Source organism: Mizuhopecten yessoensis, unplaced genomic scaffold (assembly GCF_002113885.1).
Source record: "Mizuhopecten yessoensis strain PY_sf001 unplaced genomic scaffold, ASM211388v2 scaffold1313, whole genome shotgun sequence".
NCBI classification, from domain to species: Eukaryota; Metazoa; Mollusca; class Bivalvia; order Pectinida; family Pectinidae; genus Mizuhopecten; species Mizuhopecten yessoensis.
In genome coordinates, this window is record NW_018403984.1 from 219,130 (window position 1) to 233,076 (window position 13,947).

The following is a 13,947-nucleotide window of genomic DNA, read 5'->3' on the forward strand; positions in this document are numbered from 1 at the left end:
AAATATAAATGGTGTTAGGTTAACTTGGCACATTTTCAAATGAAATTTTAATTAACATATTTTGAAGTTGAGAATGTAAAAGTTCTTGAGAACACATCTTATTCCAAATGATCATTTTATGTAATTCTCTAAATAAGGTATTTCACACATTCTCAAACAAAATTTTGATTCACACATTTCAAATCTGAAATTGCAAAACCCCTTCAGAAACATTTAAGGCCGTTCTAAACACGAAAGATATAAATAAAAATAAAATTTTATGTTCCCCCCTCATTTTACGATATACTATTTAATATTATGGGTTATGACCAAACTTTCATGCTGAGATCTTGTTTTGCTAATGTAGACTACTAATATCCTAATGATTGTGACCAACTTCTTAGTCACAATGTGAGAAGCGAAATGTCTTCAATCAAAAAAGTTGCTGGATTTATCAAACAAACAAAAATTGAATCTCCGACAAGATAAAAGTCTTACATGTACATTAGGTACAAGTAGTACATTTCTTATTCATAAGAAGTGGGGATACAGCATTATTGGATTAGAGAGGATGTCTGGATAACGAAGGGGAAAATGGACAGGATTCACTGTACATTTGCAGACTATGGGACAGCCATGATGTTTTGTCATACTCCTTACAATCATTAGGCCAAATATGAAAAAATCTTGTTTCCGCTAACACTATCTACCCTTAACTTTTTGTGCAAAATTGCTTAACTTTTTATTGGCATATTTTAGTGATCAATATGCACTGTTAGTCAGAACTTCTGCTCTCTGTAAGCATAAAATAGTTTCAAAAAAAATAAAAAATAAATGCCTTCCTACTTACACTATTTTCATGAGGATGATAGCGTAAACACAATTATTATTTTGGTCCTCATTGGTCATTTAGAAGTACATATTAATGCTGTGTGAGAAACTCAAAGGATGCAACAAAACATAAACACATGTATAACATATAACATATGAATAAAAACATTAATTTGTGATTTCAGTTTCGTTTTTCTGACTGCTGGGACCGGCTATTGATGATCATTGGTTCTATAGGGGCTATGGCTCATGGTGCGGGGATGCCTGCCATGATCATTGTGTTTGGGACAATGACTGATTCCTTCGTAGACGTGGGAAAGTACACAGCCATCCTTGAGGTTATCGCAGACTTCCTGACTAATGTCGGGCTCACACAGGCAGCATGTATTGCCAACCCAAGTCTTCTTAGGTAATATTTTGTTTATTTTACAGTCTATAACTTCATTGGATCATTATTTGACAGTAAAACCCGAGTGCTAATATTTTTTCTGTTTAGAAGCCCTGTTTAGTGTTCCCAGAAACCTCCAAATGAGGTTTTTCACCCCTCAATCAGTTGGTTGCATATCAAGTTTTCAAGGATTGCCCTATTGAACTAAGTACCTAGGGGTACACAATTTTTCGAAATGTATCAAGTATACCCCATAATCTAAAATTCAGTGGGAACAATGCCCCTCCATAACATTTGGGGAGGGGGCATAAAGTAATAAATACCTTTAACTATTCTGCATCTCAGGATCTTCAATCTGGTACAAAGTTCAAGGTTGCTATTAAATAGACATCTTTTGTTATTTATACTCTTTTGTCATTTGCATTCTGACTTCAAAGAATTATTGTACTAGTTATGCTGAATCACTTTAAAGAGTTTCAGGACTTTAAGTGACAGTGGTTAAAGGTCACTACTATGTAGAAAAATATTATCACTCTACAGTTCTCACAATAAAATTGTTATTTCTTTTAGAAAAGGACAGAGAATTGAAGAGAAAAGTTTAAGCTTGCATACAATTTATGAAGATCTAACAATGGTTTACATCAGAATTGTTTGTGGTCTTCTATCTAGTCAAAGAATAGGTCCTTCCAGCTTATGATGTAAATAGGGTAGAAATTTGGTGTTAAAGGGAGGTAATTATGTGTATGTTGTGTTGATTAAAGGGGGGTAATTATGTGTATTTTGTGTTGATTAAAGGGAGGTAATTATGTGTATGTTGTGTTGATTAAAGGGAGGTAATTATGTGTATTTTGTGTTGCAGCCCATACATTACTGACATTGGGACCAACTACAGCACTGTGGACACCAGTATCATCCAAAAACAGATTGACACAGACTTCCTAGAACAAATGAGGACATTCTCTCTGTACTATGTTGGTAAGAATCTTAAATTTTCATTTAATAATTGAAAGTACTGATGTTGAGACAATTATCTCCTTGACCTTTGACCTGTGATTTCTTACTTTAAACATTGACCACTTACCTGTGTCCATATGTGCCTGATTTCGTAGATTTTGTGTAATTTGTGAATTTTACATTCATTTTCATGCATGCCAGAACTCGCCCAAGACTTAAATATATTGTATTAGTTTTTGTGTTTTTTTATGTTCCCCGGTAACACTGACATATAACTACAATGTAGCAAATAACCTTTTCAACTAGTGCTGTAGTCTACCAAGCAAAATGAGTTAGTGTCAAATCCAATTTCAATTATAACAGGCATTCAAGTTACTATTTTCACCAATGTTCTCAGAAATGTATAGGTCGATACTTGGATTGATACCTGGATTGATACCTGGATTTATCAAACCAAGAAAGGATATATTGCAGTCTGAGGTCAATATATCTTTTCTCTGGTCGATAAATCCAGGTAACGACCGAAGTTAAAGGCTACAATTGTTTCATTATTTTCAAAACAGTAATGCAAGCAATCGAGAGAGAAAAAATGTAATAAAGAGGGATGGTGTGTTTGTTTGGAGACACGTCATACGTAATACTATTTTTAGAAACACCCAGTCCTTCAACAAAAATCACGCACTCCAAGTCAATAATAATAAAAGGAATTATAAAGCTTAAGCTTATTTTATTAAGGGTGATCTACCAAAGATTAAATTTTACAGGTATTGGCTGTGGAGTTATCCTTCTTGGCTATGCCCAGGTGACATTCTGGTCTTTGGCTGCTGAGAGACAGAGCCACAGGATCAGAAAGAGGTTTTTCCGCAATGTGATGAGACAGGATATGACCTGGTTTGATACCCATGATTCCGGACAACTGAACACGAGACTGTCAGAGTAAGTTCTTACTTCATGTATCAGGAGTTTTCTCCCTTAAAGTATAATAGGATTGATTATGATAATGGACCTGATACACAGCACATATATATTGTAAACTTAGTAATTTGGGACCAAAACCATTCATGTTCATTAATGTACCCATCATTGTAGTATATATTTGGCCGGCAGCTTGCTGGATTGAAGATTTCTTTAAATTTCAACTGCTATAGTCATTTGATTGCTTAAGATTAAGTGAATTGTACACGCCCCTTGGGCCCGTTAATGTTTCCATGCTTCTTAGCAGCAGGTACATGTATGTACAAGCTAGTTTCTGAAATAAGAAACTAAATAATACTTTTACAGCGATATAAACAAGATCCATAGTGGTATAGGGGACAAGTTGGGTACGTTCCTGCAGTTCTTCTCAAGCTTTCTGACTGGGATCACCATTGGTTTTGTGTGTGGATGGAAACTGACCTTGGTCATACTCTCTGTCTGTCCTATCATCATGGGGGCAGCATTTGTCTTCAATAAGGTAAGGAATTCTTCCTCATAGTGCATCGGATGTCTGTTCAGTTGCATGGACAATCTGTATTAAAAGGCATGCTCATGAATTCATCAATGGATTTTACTACACCATGGCATGATACCATTAAGTTCTAAAGCTGATAAAAGTTTGGTAGTCATGAGTCAAGGAGGAAGGGTCAAAGGTCACACTCGACCACTTTAAACGTCAAAAGATTGTTGTATCTAATAAACCCCTCAACAGATTCAGTGTTCACATCATAGTATGTTAATGTCAAGGTCTACATCAGATTAGATTTTTATTGGTCATTGGTCGGGTTAAAGGCTGAAAGATCATATAAAGCCGATGACTTTGGATTTCTTTTAATATGTGAGTACAGGAAATAATCAAAGATTCAGCTTTCTAAAATACATAATGAAACCAACTCAAGGGAGCACCTCTATTAAGGTGGCTCCACACATCGTCATCAGCGTCCATTTTCGTGATGTACTTCCGGAAAAAGTACAGCTCGGACTCAATTATCTTGATCGAAATGTGCATGTACACCGTGTCGTCATTTCCGTATTGCGTATCAGGCATTCAATATCGTAGGGCAAATCATAGTAACACCTGGGCCGTTTTCGCTTAAACGGTCAAACCGATCGGCCCACTGTTGTTCGTTCATTAAATAAGGTCGGACCTAGTAATCTGATGCTGCTTTCAGGCGAGCCTTGAGAAAGCCTTGCAAGGCCTGCATACACATTTGCACGTCTGCCAGGATTTATACCCGAAATTGTTATATTTATAAACGGTCAAACCGGTTGCTCCACATAAACGAACAGGCCCCTGGTAAACAATAGTACACGTGCGTGCCGATGATATGTCAACACCCGATATCTAGATTTTACCGGGAAATGTATAATCACACGTACTTCAGGAATAAAGCTTCCCAATTCATAGACATAAACAGGCTCACAGGAAAACAGTGACATGAGACCAAACGACCTCAAGAAGGTCATATAGGAAACGCATGGAATGCGGACGTACCGACCTCACTTGTGCATATTACGTTCTTACACGAGTTCATAAGCGCGAGGTCGTTACGTTTTCGCTGTTGAGGGAGTTTTGCTCTGTCGATTAAATCGTGTTTACAAATGTAGTCTACTTACTCTGTGAAAATAATGTTTCGTAAAATATCAAGATACCTATGAAATGCATGTGTGAGTGCACGTGAGAACGGCATACCATGCGATAGCCTCTGGTCACATATGTACCTGAATTATAAATATACCGCGAGTTAGCGGACTGTGGAATGAGGGTAATTTGGTTCCATTAAAGAAAATTAAATTGATAATTTTGATATCATAATTTGATTTATTTCCATCATTTTTGTTATATGTAAACAGAGACAACTGTCATTGTGTAAATGTCACCCCCCTGCAAAAAGTTTCTATTGTTTTCAAGGACGACAACTCTCACCCGGATCTAAGTGATTGTAAAATGTAAAATAAATTAATTATAAAGCCATTGTTTATATTTTATTCAATTTCCCATTCTATATGTATAGATCTTTGTGTTCTGTTTGCTTTTAGCTTGAAGATAATCACTTTTATCCGTACAAATTCAATAAAAAAGACACTTTGTGTAACATGTGTTACATATTTTGCGATAAATAAAATATTTGTAGGGTTAATTAGAAATGCTTCTTTTCATTTTATTATTGTTGTTATTGTTCCGAACAATGCCACACACACAAAAACCCGGAAATGTTAAAATTGATGAAAATTCAATTTTTTGGTATTTTTTCCAAAAAAGTCCCCAAACTATCGGAATGTTTAGATTTTGCATAAAATCAACTCTACATAGTTCCATAACCATTATATGAAAGTTTCAACGAATTTTGCTGGTTAATTAAGAAAGTGTGTAGCCACCTTAAGAGACCACCTGTTTTAACACTACATTTTTTATACGCCCGTCAAATTTGACAGGAGTATTATGGTATGGTAAACTTTTGTATGTCCGGCAATCTCCTCCTAGATTTTTTTGGCTGATCTCTTTGAAACTTGGTATACATTATAATCATGATTTCAAGTTGCGTCTCCCTTAAAAGAATTTTGATATAACAATTTTTCCAAAAGTTATTGCCCTTTGTTCATTTCAGTATTTGATTTTTGTCCGGGAATCTTCTCCTACATTTTTCAACGGATCTCTTTGAAACTTGGTATACATTATAATCATGATATGAAGTTGTGTCTCCCTTAAATGAGTTTTGGTTCGACAATTTTTCCAAAAGCCATTGCCCTTTGTTCATTTGAGTATTTGATTTTTTGTCTGGAGATCTCCTCCTACATTGTTATAGCATGTCAGCTTACCACTCTTTGAATGATGCAGATCTTATTTCAATGTAAGAAAGTTTATAACACTATATGGCATTCGACGGGCGTATATTGTTCCGACCCGCGGTACTCTTGTTGGACTCTTTAACTAAATGCAGGCTTGATTGTAATTATATCCAGCTATTCTAATAAGTGTTGTTCATTTGCTCATTTCATTTATTTAATTTGTATTAACTTTACAGATTCTGACATCTGTGACAGGAAATCAACTCCAGGCCTACGCTCAGGCTGGGTCTGTAGCAGAGGAAGTCCTTAGCTCCGTAAGAACTGTTGTGGCATTTGGTGGCGAGAAAAAGGCGTGTCAGAAGTATGTTGGTTATTGAATTGTTTTGTTTATTTTTGAAAATGTATGAGTAGATAATCAACAGGAAATTTTTGTACTACAGATTAAAGTTTGTTTTTGAAATTTCCTTCAAAATATTGAGGTGTTTTCTGCTGAGTCCACAGGTTCTTCTGTGCAACCTCTCAGTTACGTTTATTATATAACTCCATACTAGAAGCTGACCAGCCATCAAATTATATATGGATGTAATAGGGCATGTAACAGAGGAGGGAAAATGCACATTCAGACGGGGATTTGAATGTCTGAACTCTAGATTGGCGCTCTCATCCATTAAGCTACCTGGTCATTGGCTATCAACCCTGTACAGTTAAGTTTAATTTGAGGCAGAACCAATGTTTATTCAAATGAATATCAAATGCACAATTTGCTTTTTTTTATCATCTTTATTTGTTGATATACCTTCTCAGAAGTAGGCATGCTATTTTATAATTTCAAAAACATGGACCTTAATTTTAATAGCAGCGAGTAGTCAAGAAACTACGACTACAATAATAATGATAGTATTGTCTGAATTTTACAGATATAGTGAGAGGCTTTCTGAGGCACGGAACTTCGGTATTAAAAAGGCTCTAGGCAATGGTATATCCATGGGTGTAGTGTACTTTGTTATATTTTGTACATATGCTCTGGCTTTCTGGTATGGAGCCAAAGTCTCGCGAGAGGAACCAGACACCTACTCCATTGGCAAAGTGCTGATCGTAAGTTACAAGTACTGGTACAATAAAACAATAACATCATATGATAGCTGCTTTGTTTAAAGACAGTTAAAAGTACAAGTCAGACTTTATAACTATGAACCATGGTGTCAGAGTTCTATTGTTGGTACTCCTGGAATAAAGTTTGAAGATTTAAATTTTACTCACCACTGGTGGGCATTACTATTCAACAGCTGTCAATCAAATGGGTTAGAGATTCACAGACTAGCTGTCCATTGAAATGGCAACAGTTCTAGCTAACGCTCAATCAAAATGGCTACACATTCAGACATTAGCTTACTGGTAAGCTCCGAGTTCCTGATTCACCGGCTCCAATTTTATCAGAATGCAGATATAATGAGAGTAAATCTGCAAAGAAATGTTAGCACTATAGTCTAACTTTCAATCATAAGGTGTGGACAATGTCTTACAGGTGTTTTTCTCTGTGCTGATTGGTGCCATGTCCTTGGGGACTGGACTTCCTAGCCTACAGGACTTCACCGTGGCCAGAGCTGCTGCTTATACCATCTACCAGCTTATTGATCTGGTAACAAACATTTACTTTTTTCTTCAACTTGTTTAAGATTTGTCATGCACAAATAAATTGTATAAATATGTATCATAATAAAACTGGTATTCGGGATAGTTGTATGACTTTTTGAACCTTTATATGAATCAAGTTATATGTGTTAGGCAAACTAAGATATGTGTGTTTCCAGTTACCCTACCTACCCTAACTTTTCATGCCTACCCATAACATTTTTGTTGGCTATTTTCAAGGAAGCAATGTTAAAGTCAAGAATATTTTCCTTTTCAAAAATTGAAACTTAAAATGTATTGCCTACCTACCTACCCTGAAATATGTAACAGGAAATCAACATTTTTTTTTGTTGGCTTTATGTGTGTGTGTGAGTAATATGATAAATTAAAGAGTAGTGAAAGGATTACCTTTGGAAAGTCACTGATAGTCTCCTAACGTCACTGATGGTCTCCTAAAGTCACTGATGGTCTCCTAAAGTCACTGATTGTCTCCTAAAGTCACTGAAGTCACTGATGGTCTCCTAAAGTCACTGATGGTCTCCTAAAGTCACTGATGGTCTCCTAAAGTCGCTGATGGTCTCCTATAAACTGCTGTTTCCATCCACAGACGACTATTTTCATGAGACTCTATTTGTTTACAGAATCCAGACATTGACAGCAGTTCAGAGCAGGGAAAGTCACCTGACCATTTGGAGGGAAACATAGAATTTGAAGATATAGAATTTCGCTACCCAGCCCGACCAGAGGTCAAAGTTCTTAACAAGGTTGACCTTGAGATTAAGAGGGGACAAACAGTGGCCCTTGTTGGGTCCAGTGGGTGTGGTAAAAGTACAATGGTACAGCTCATACAACGGTTCTACGACCCGGAGGGTGGACAGGTGAGCAGCAGTGAATTCAACCTGGGTTTGGTTTATCAAGAACGATTTTAAGAACTGTTGCAGTTATCATCAAGTTAATTTAAGATCTGAACAACTTTTACTTCTTTCCAAATACACCTTTACTTTGCATCCTAGGTTTGCTATTAATTGTATATTTTAGAGATGACCGTAAGGGCAAAAATTAATTATCCTGCGAAAATGAATGTCTAGAACGCATTTTTTGTCAAACATGTATTCAGTTGATAACTACTGATTGGCCAATATGTTTTAATGAAACTTTGTATGTACTAGCACCAGAGGGTGTATAGTGTACCACTTAACTGAAGATCAAGGTCACAAAGGGTCACTCTCAGATCTGTATCCCCAAGGTAAAGGTGTCATTGAGGGGTCAGCGGTCAAATAATTCTAATGTATGTATTGTACAACTTTTTTCTTGTATTGATGAATGACTGAAGGCTTTTTAGGAAAGTTAATATGTATTTTGAATGACTGATCATAGAATGTAAAACCATTTTGATAGTTTTCTGAGCAGTAAGATGGAATGATATAAAGTCTTGATAAAATTTGATAGACAGGTGCATCATGTAAATAGTTACTGTACACCAGGAAATTTTTCGCCCAATATTAAATTAGCTCTTCAATTTCATTACACTGTAATGTGTATACATGTACACTCTCTATCAATAGGGAAACATCCTGGGTTGAATTAAACGCGAATGACATGAAACATTCAATTTCGTCACACCGTTGTACAGGTAAATAATGCAAATCACTCACTCAGTCATATCTTGACAAAGAGACCGTTGGTCTTGAAACGTTGTGTCACGTTCGATACGTACATTGTGTATACAGTAAAACCTTGATATAGTCGAATACAATATTCTATGATATAGGTAATGATTGATGGTACAAACCTGAAGGATTTGAACGTGAAATGGTTAAGACAACACATTGGGGTAGTCAGTCAGGAGCCTGTCCTCTTTGCGACTTCCATTGAGGAAAATATCCGCTTTGGATGGGATGGAGCCACCCAGGACCAAATTATAGCGGCAGCAAAGATGGCCAACGCACACGACTTCATTATGGAGCTTCCAGAGGTACACATGGTTTTGTATAATTATCAACTTCTGCATCTATCGACTAGACAATGATAATGCAGAATTTTTTTTGAATTTTTTTTTGCTCCAAATAAAAGAATAAAAATAGATATGTATATATATGGGTCAAAGAAGTAATTTCAATGGTAAATTCCCAAATAAAACTGAATCCTTACAAACATATGTTTGTAGGATACGAATTACTTAAAATGGGTATATGGGTCTGGGAAGTAATTCCAACAGTGTAGACAATATGAGGTTGTCAAATTTTCAGAGCAAGGCATCCTCAGCATGACATGTACACGTTAGCAATTTTGGGAGATGGCAGTGCTTGTAGGAACTGTCTCAAATGATAGCCACCATCAGACACTTATTACAATAAACTCATAGTAGGCAGTGCTTGTAAGAACTGTCTCAAATGATAGCCACCATCAGACACTTGTTACAATAAACTCATAGTAGGCAGTGCTTGTAAGAACTTTCTCAAATGATAGCCACCATCAGACCCTTGTTACAATAAACTCATAGCAGGCAGTGCTTGTAGGAACCTTCTCAGATAATAGCCACCATCAGACGCTTGTTACAATAAACTCATAATAGGTAGTGCTTGTAGGAACTGTCACAGATAATAGCCACCAGCAGACACTTATTACAATAACCTCATAGTAGGCAGTGCTTGTAGAAACTTTCTCAAATAATAGCCAACATCAGACACTTATTACAATACACTCATAGTAGGCAGTGCTTGCAGGAACTTTCTCAAATAATAGCCACAATCAAACACTTATTACAATAAACTCAAATTAGGCAGTGCTTGTAGGAACCTTCTCAGATAATAGCCACCATCAGACTCTTATTACAATAAACTCATAGGAGGCAGTGCTTGTAGGAACTGCCTCAAATAATGGCCCCCACCAGACCCTTATACAATAAACTCATAGTAGGCAGTTCTTGCAGGAACTTTCTCACATAATCGCCACCATCAGACACTTATAACAATAAACTCATAGTAGGCAGGGCTTGTAGGAACTGGCTCAAATAATAGCCACCATTAGACAGTTATTACAATAAACTCATAGGAGGCAGTGCTTGTAGGAACTGTCTCCAATAATAGCCACCATCAGACACTTATAACAATAAACTCATAGTAGGCAGGGCTTGTAGGAACTGGCTCAAATAATAGCCACCATCATATATGGGTCTGGGAAGTAATTCCAACAGTGTAGACAATATGAGGTTGTCAAATTTTCAGAGCAAGGCATCCTCAGCATGACATGTACACGTTAGCACTTTTGGGAGATGGCAGTGCTTGTAGGAACTGCCTCAAATAATAGCCACCATAAGACACTTATTACAATAAAATCATAGTAGGCAGTGCTTGTGGGAACTGTCTCAAATGATAACCACCATCAGACACTTAGTACAATAAACTCATAGTAGGCAGTGATTGTAGGAACTGTCTCAAATGATAGCCCCCATCAAACACTTATTACAATAAACTAATAATAGGAAGTGCTTGTAGGAACTGTATCAAATAATAGCCACCATCAAACACTTATTAGAATAAACTCATAGTAGGCAGGGCTTGTAGGAACTGGCTCAAATAATAGCCACCATCAAACACTTATTAGAATAAACTCATAGTAGGCAGGGCTTGTAGGAACTGTCTAAAATAATATCCACCATCAGACACTTATAACAATAAACTCATAGTAGGCAGGGCTTGTAGGAACTGTCTCAGAAAATAGCCACCATAAGACACTTATTACAATAAACGCATAGTAGGCAGTGCTTGTAGAAACTTTCTCAAATAATAGCCACAATCAAACACTTATTACAATAAACTAATAATAGGAAGTGCTTGTAGGAACTGTCACAGATAATAGCCACCAGCAGACACTTATTACAATAAACGCATAGTAGGCAGTGCTTGTAGAAACTTTCTCAAATAATAGCCAACATCAGACACTTATTACAATACACTCATAGTAGGCAGTGCTTGTGGGAACTGTCTCAAATGATAGCCATCATCAGACACTTGTTACAATAAACTCATAGCAGGCAGTGCTTGTAGGAACTGCCTCAAATAATAGCCACCATCAGACATTTATTACAATAAACTCATAATAGGTAGTGCTTGTAGGAACTGTCACAGATAATAGCCACCAGCAGACACTTATTACAATAAACTAATAATAGGAAGTGCTTGTAGGAACTGTATCAAATAATAGCCACCATCATATATGGGTCTGGGAAGTAATTCCAACAGTGTAGACAATATGAGGTTGTCAAATTTTCAGAGCAAGGCATCCTCCGCATGACATGTACACGTTATCAATTTTGGGAGATGGCAGTGCTTGTAGGAACTTTCTAAAATAATAGCCACCATCAGACTCTTATTACAATAAACTCATAGGAGGCAGTGCTTGTAGGAACCTTCTCAGATAATAGCCACCATCAGACATTTATTACAATAAACTCATAGGAGGCAGTGCTTGTAGGAACCTTCACAAATAATAGCCACCATCATATATGGGTCTGGGAAGTAATTCCAACAGTGTAGACAATATGAGGTTGTCAAATTTTCAGAGCAAGGCATCCTCAGCATGACATGTACTCGTTAGCAATTTTGGGAGATGTCAGTGCTTGTAGGAACTGTATCAAATAATAGCCACCATCAAACACTTATTAGAATAAACTCATAGTAGGCAGTTCTTGCAGGAACTTTCTCACATAATAGCCACCATCAGACGCTTGTTACAATAAACTCATAATAGCCAGTGCTTGTAGGAACTGTCTGAGATAATAGCCCCCATCAGACACTTATTACAAAAAACTCATAGTAGGCAGTGGTTGTAGGAACTTTCTCACATAATCGCCACCATCAGACACTTATAACAATAAACTCATAGTAGGAAGTGCTTGTAGGAACTGTCTAAAATAATATCCACCATCAGACACTTATACAATAAACTCATAGTAGGAAGTGCTTGTAGGAACTGTATCAAATAATAGCCACCATCATATATGGGTCTGGGAAGTAATTCCAACAGTGTAGACAATATGAGGTTGTCAAATTTTCAGAGCAAGGCATCCTCCGCATGACATGTACACGTTAGCAATTTTGGGAGATGTCAGTGCTTGTAGGAACTGTCTCCAATAATAGCCACCATCAGAAACTTATTACAATAAACTCAAATTAGGCAGTGCTTGTAGGAAATGTCTCAAATAATAGCCACTATTAGACACTTATTACAATAAACGCATAGTAGGCAGTGCTTGTAAGAACTTTCTCAAATGATAGCCACCATAAGACACTTATTACAATAAACTCAAATTAGGCAGTGCTTGTAGGAAATGTCTCAAATAATAGCCACTATTAGACACTTATTACAATAAACTCCTAGTAGGCAGTGCTTGTAGGACCTGTCTCAAATAATAGCCCCCATTAGACACTTATTACAATAAACGCATAGTAGGCAGTGCTTGTGGGAACTGTCTCAAATGATAGCCGCCATCAGACACTTGTTACAATAAACTCATAATAGGCATTGTTTGTAGGAACTTTCTCAAATAATAGCCACAATCAAACACTTATTACAATAAACTCCTAGTAGGCAGTGCTTGTAGAAACTTTCTCAAATAATAGCCAACATCAGACACTTATTACAAGAAACTCATAGTAGGCAGTGTTTGTAGGAACTTTCTCAAATGATAGCCACCATTAGACACTTATTACAATAAAATCATAGTAGGCAGTGCTTGCAGGAACTTTCTCAAATAATAGCCACAATCAAACACTTATTACAATAAACTAATAATAGGAAGTGCTTGTAGGAACTGTATCAAATAATAGCCACCATCAAACACTTATTAGAATAAACTCATAGTAGGCAGGGCTTGTAGGAACTGGCTCAAATAATAGCCACCATCAGACACTTATTACAATAAACTCATGATAAATTATGTTGAAGGGATGAGACACCTTGGCCAGATAAAATACACCAATTAATATGGTGCTTTATTATCTGAAAATTATTCTGTGATGCCTTATTATGTTCAGAATCTTATTCATTGACAGTTCCTGTTGCAGACATACTTAGTTTGAGATTATATTCAACCCCATCCATCCAATGGTGGACATTTCGCCTCATTCCTGTATTCCCTTGCAGTTGTATCAGGATTTTGCTTCTGATACCACTTTTTCAAATATTATCATTCGGTATAATTAACAATGCTTTTAGAAAAGATTTTAAGTTCACAAAGAACTTCGCAACAAAATGACTCCACGTGCATACTGGTTGGAAGAAATATGGACGAAGGACGAATGATGAAATATAGCATTCAGAAAGAACTGTTTGATCAACTGATTGTTTAGTGTTTACAGACATATCTTCATAATTTTTCTATATCCTAGTGGGGG

General features: G+C 36.6%; 1 protein-coding gene across 1 annotated transcript in view; it reads left to right on the top strand.

The window, feature by feature from the left end:
• Positions 1 to 1,075: 1,075 nt before the first annotated feature.
• The window catches only part of LOC110459299 (multidrug resistance protein 1-like), a 26,587-nt gene continuing 13,715 nt past the window's right edge, over positions 1,076 to 13,947 (top strand). The window contains 10 exon segments of the mRNA XM_021511486.1: positions 1,076 to 1,219; positions 2,058 to 2,173; positions 2,917 to 3,088; positions 3,434 to 3,605; positions 6,154 to 6,271; positions 6,816 to 7,012; positions 7,443 to 7,556; positions 8,191 to 8,427; positions 9,321 to 9,574; positions 10,143 to 10,189. Of these exon segments, the coding sequence (XP_021367161.1) occupies positions 1,080 to 1,219; positions 2,058 to 2,173; positions 2,917 to 3,088; positions 3,434 to 3,605; positions 6,154 to 6,271; positions 6,816 to 7,012; positions 7,443 to 7,556; positions 8,191 to 8,427; positions 9,321 to 9,574; positions 10,143 to 10,189 (1,567 nt within the window). The 5' untranslated portion in view covers positions 1,076 to 1,079.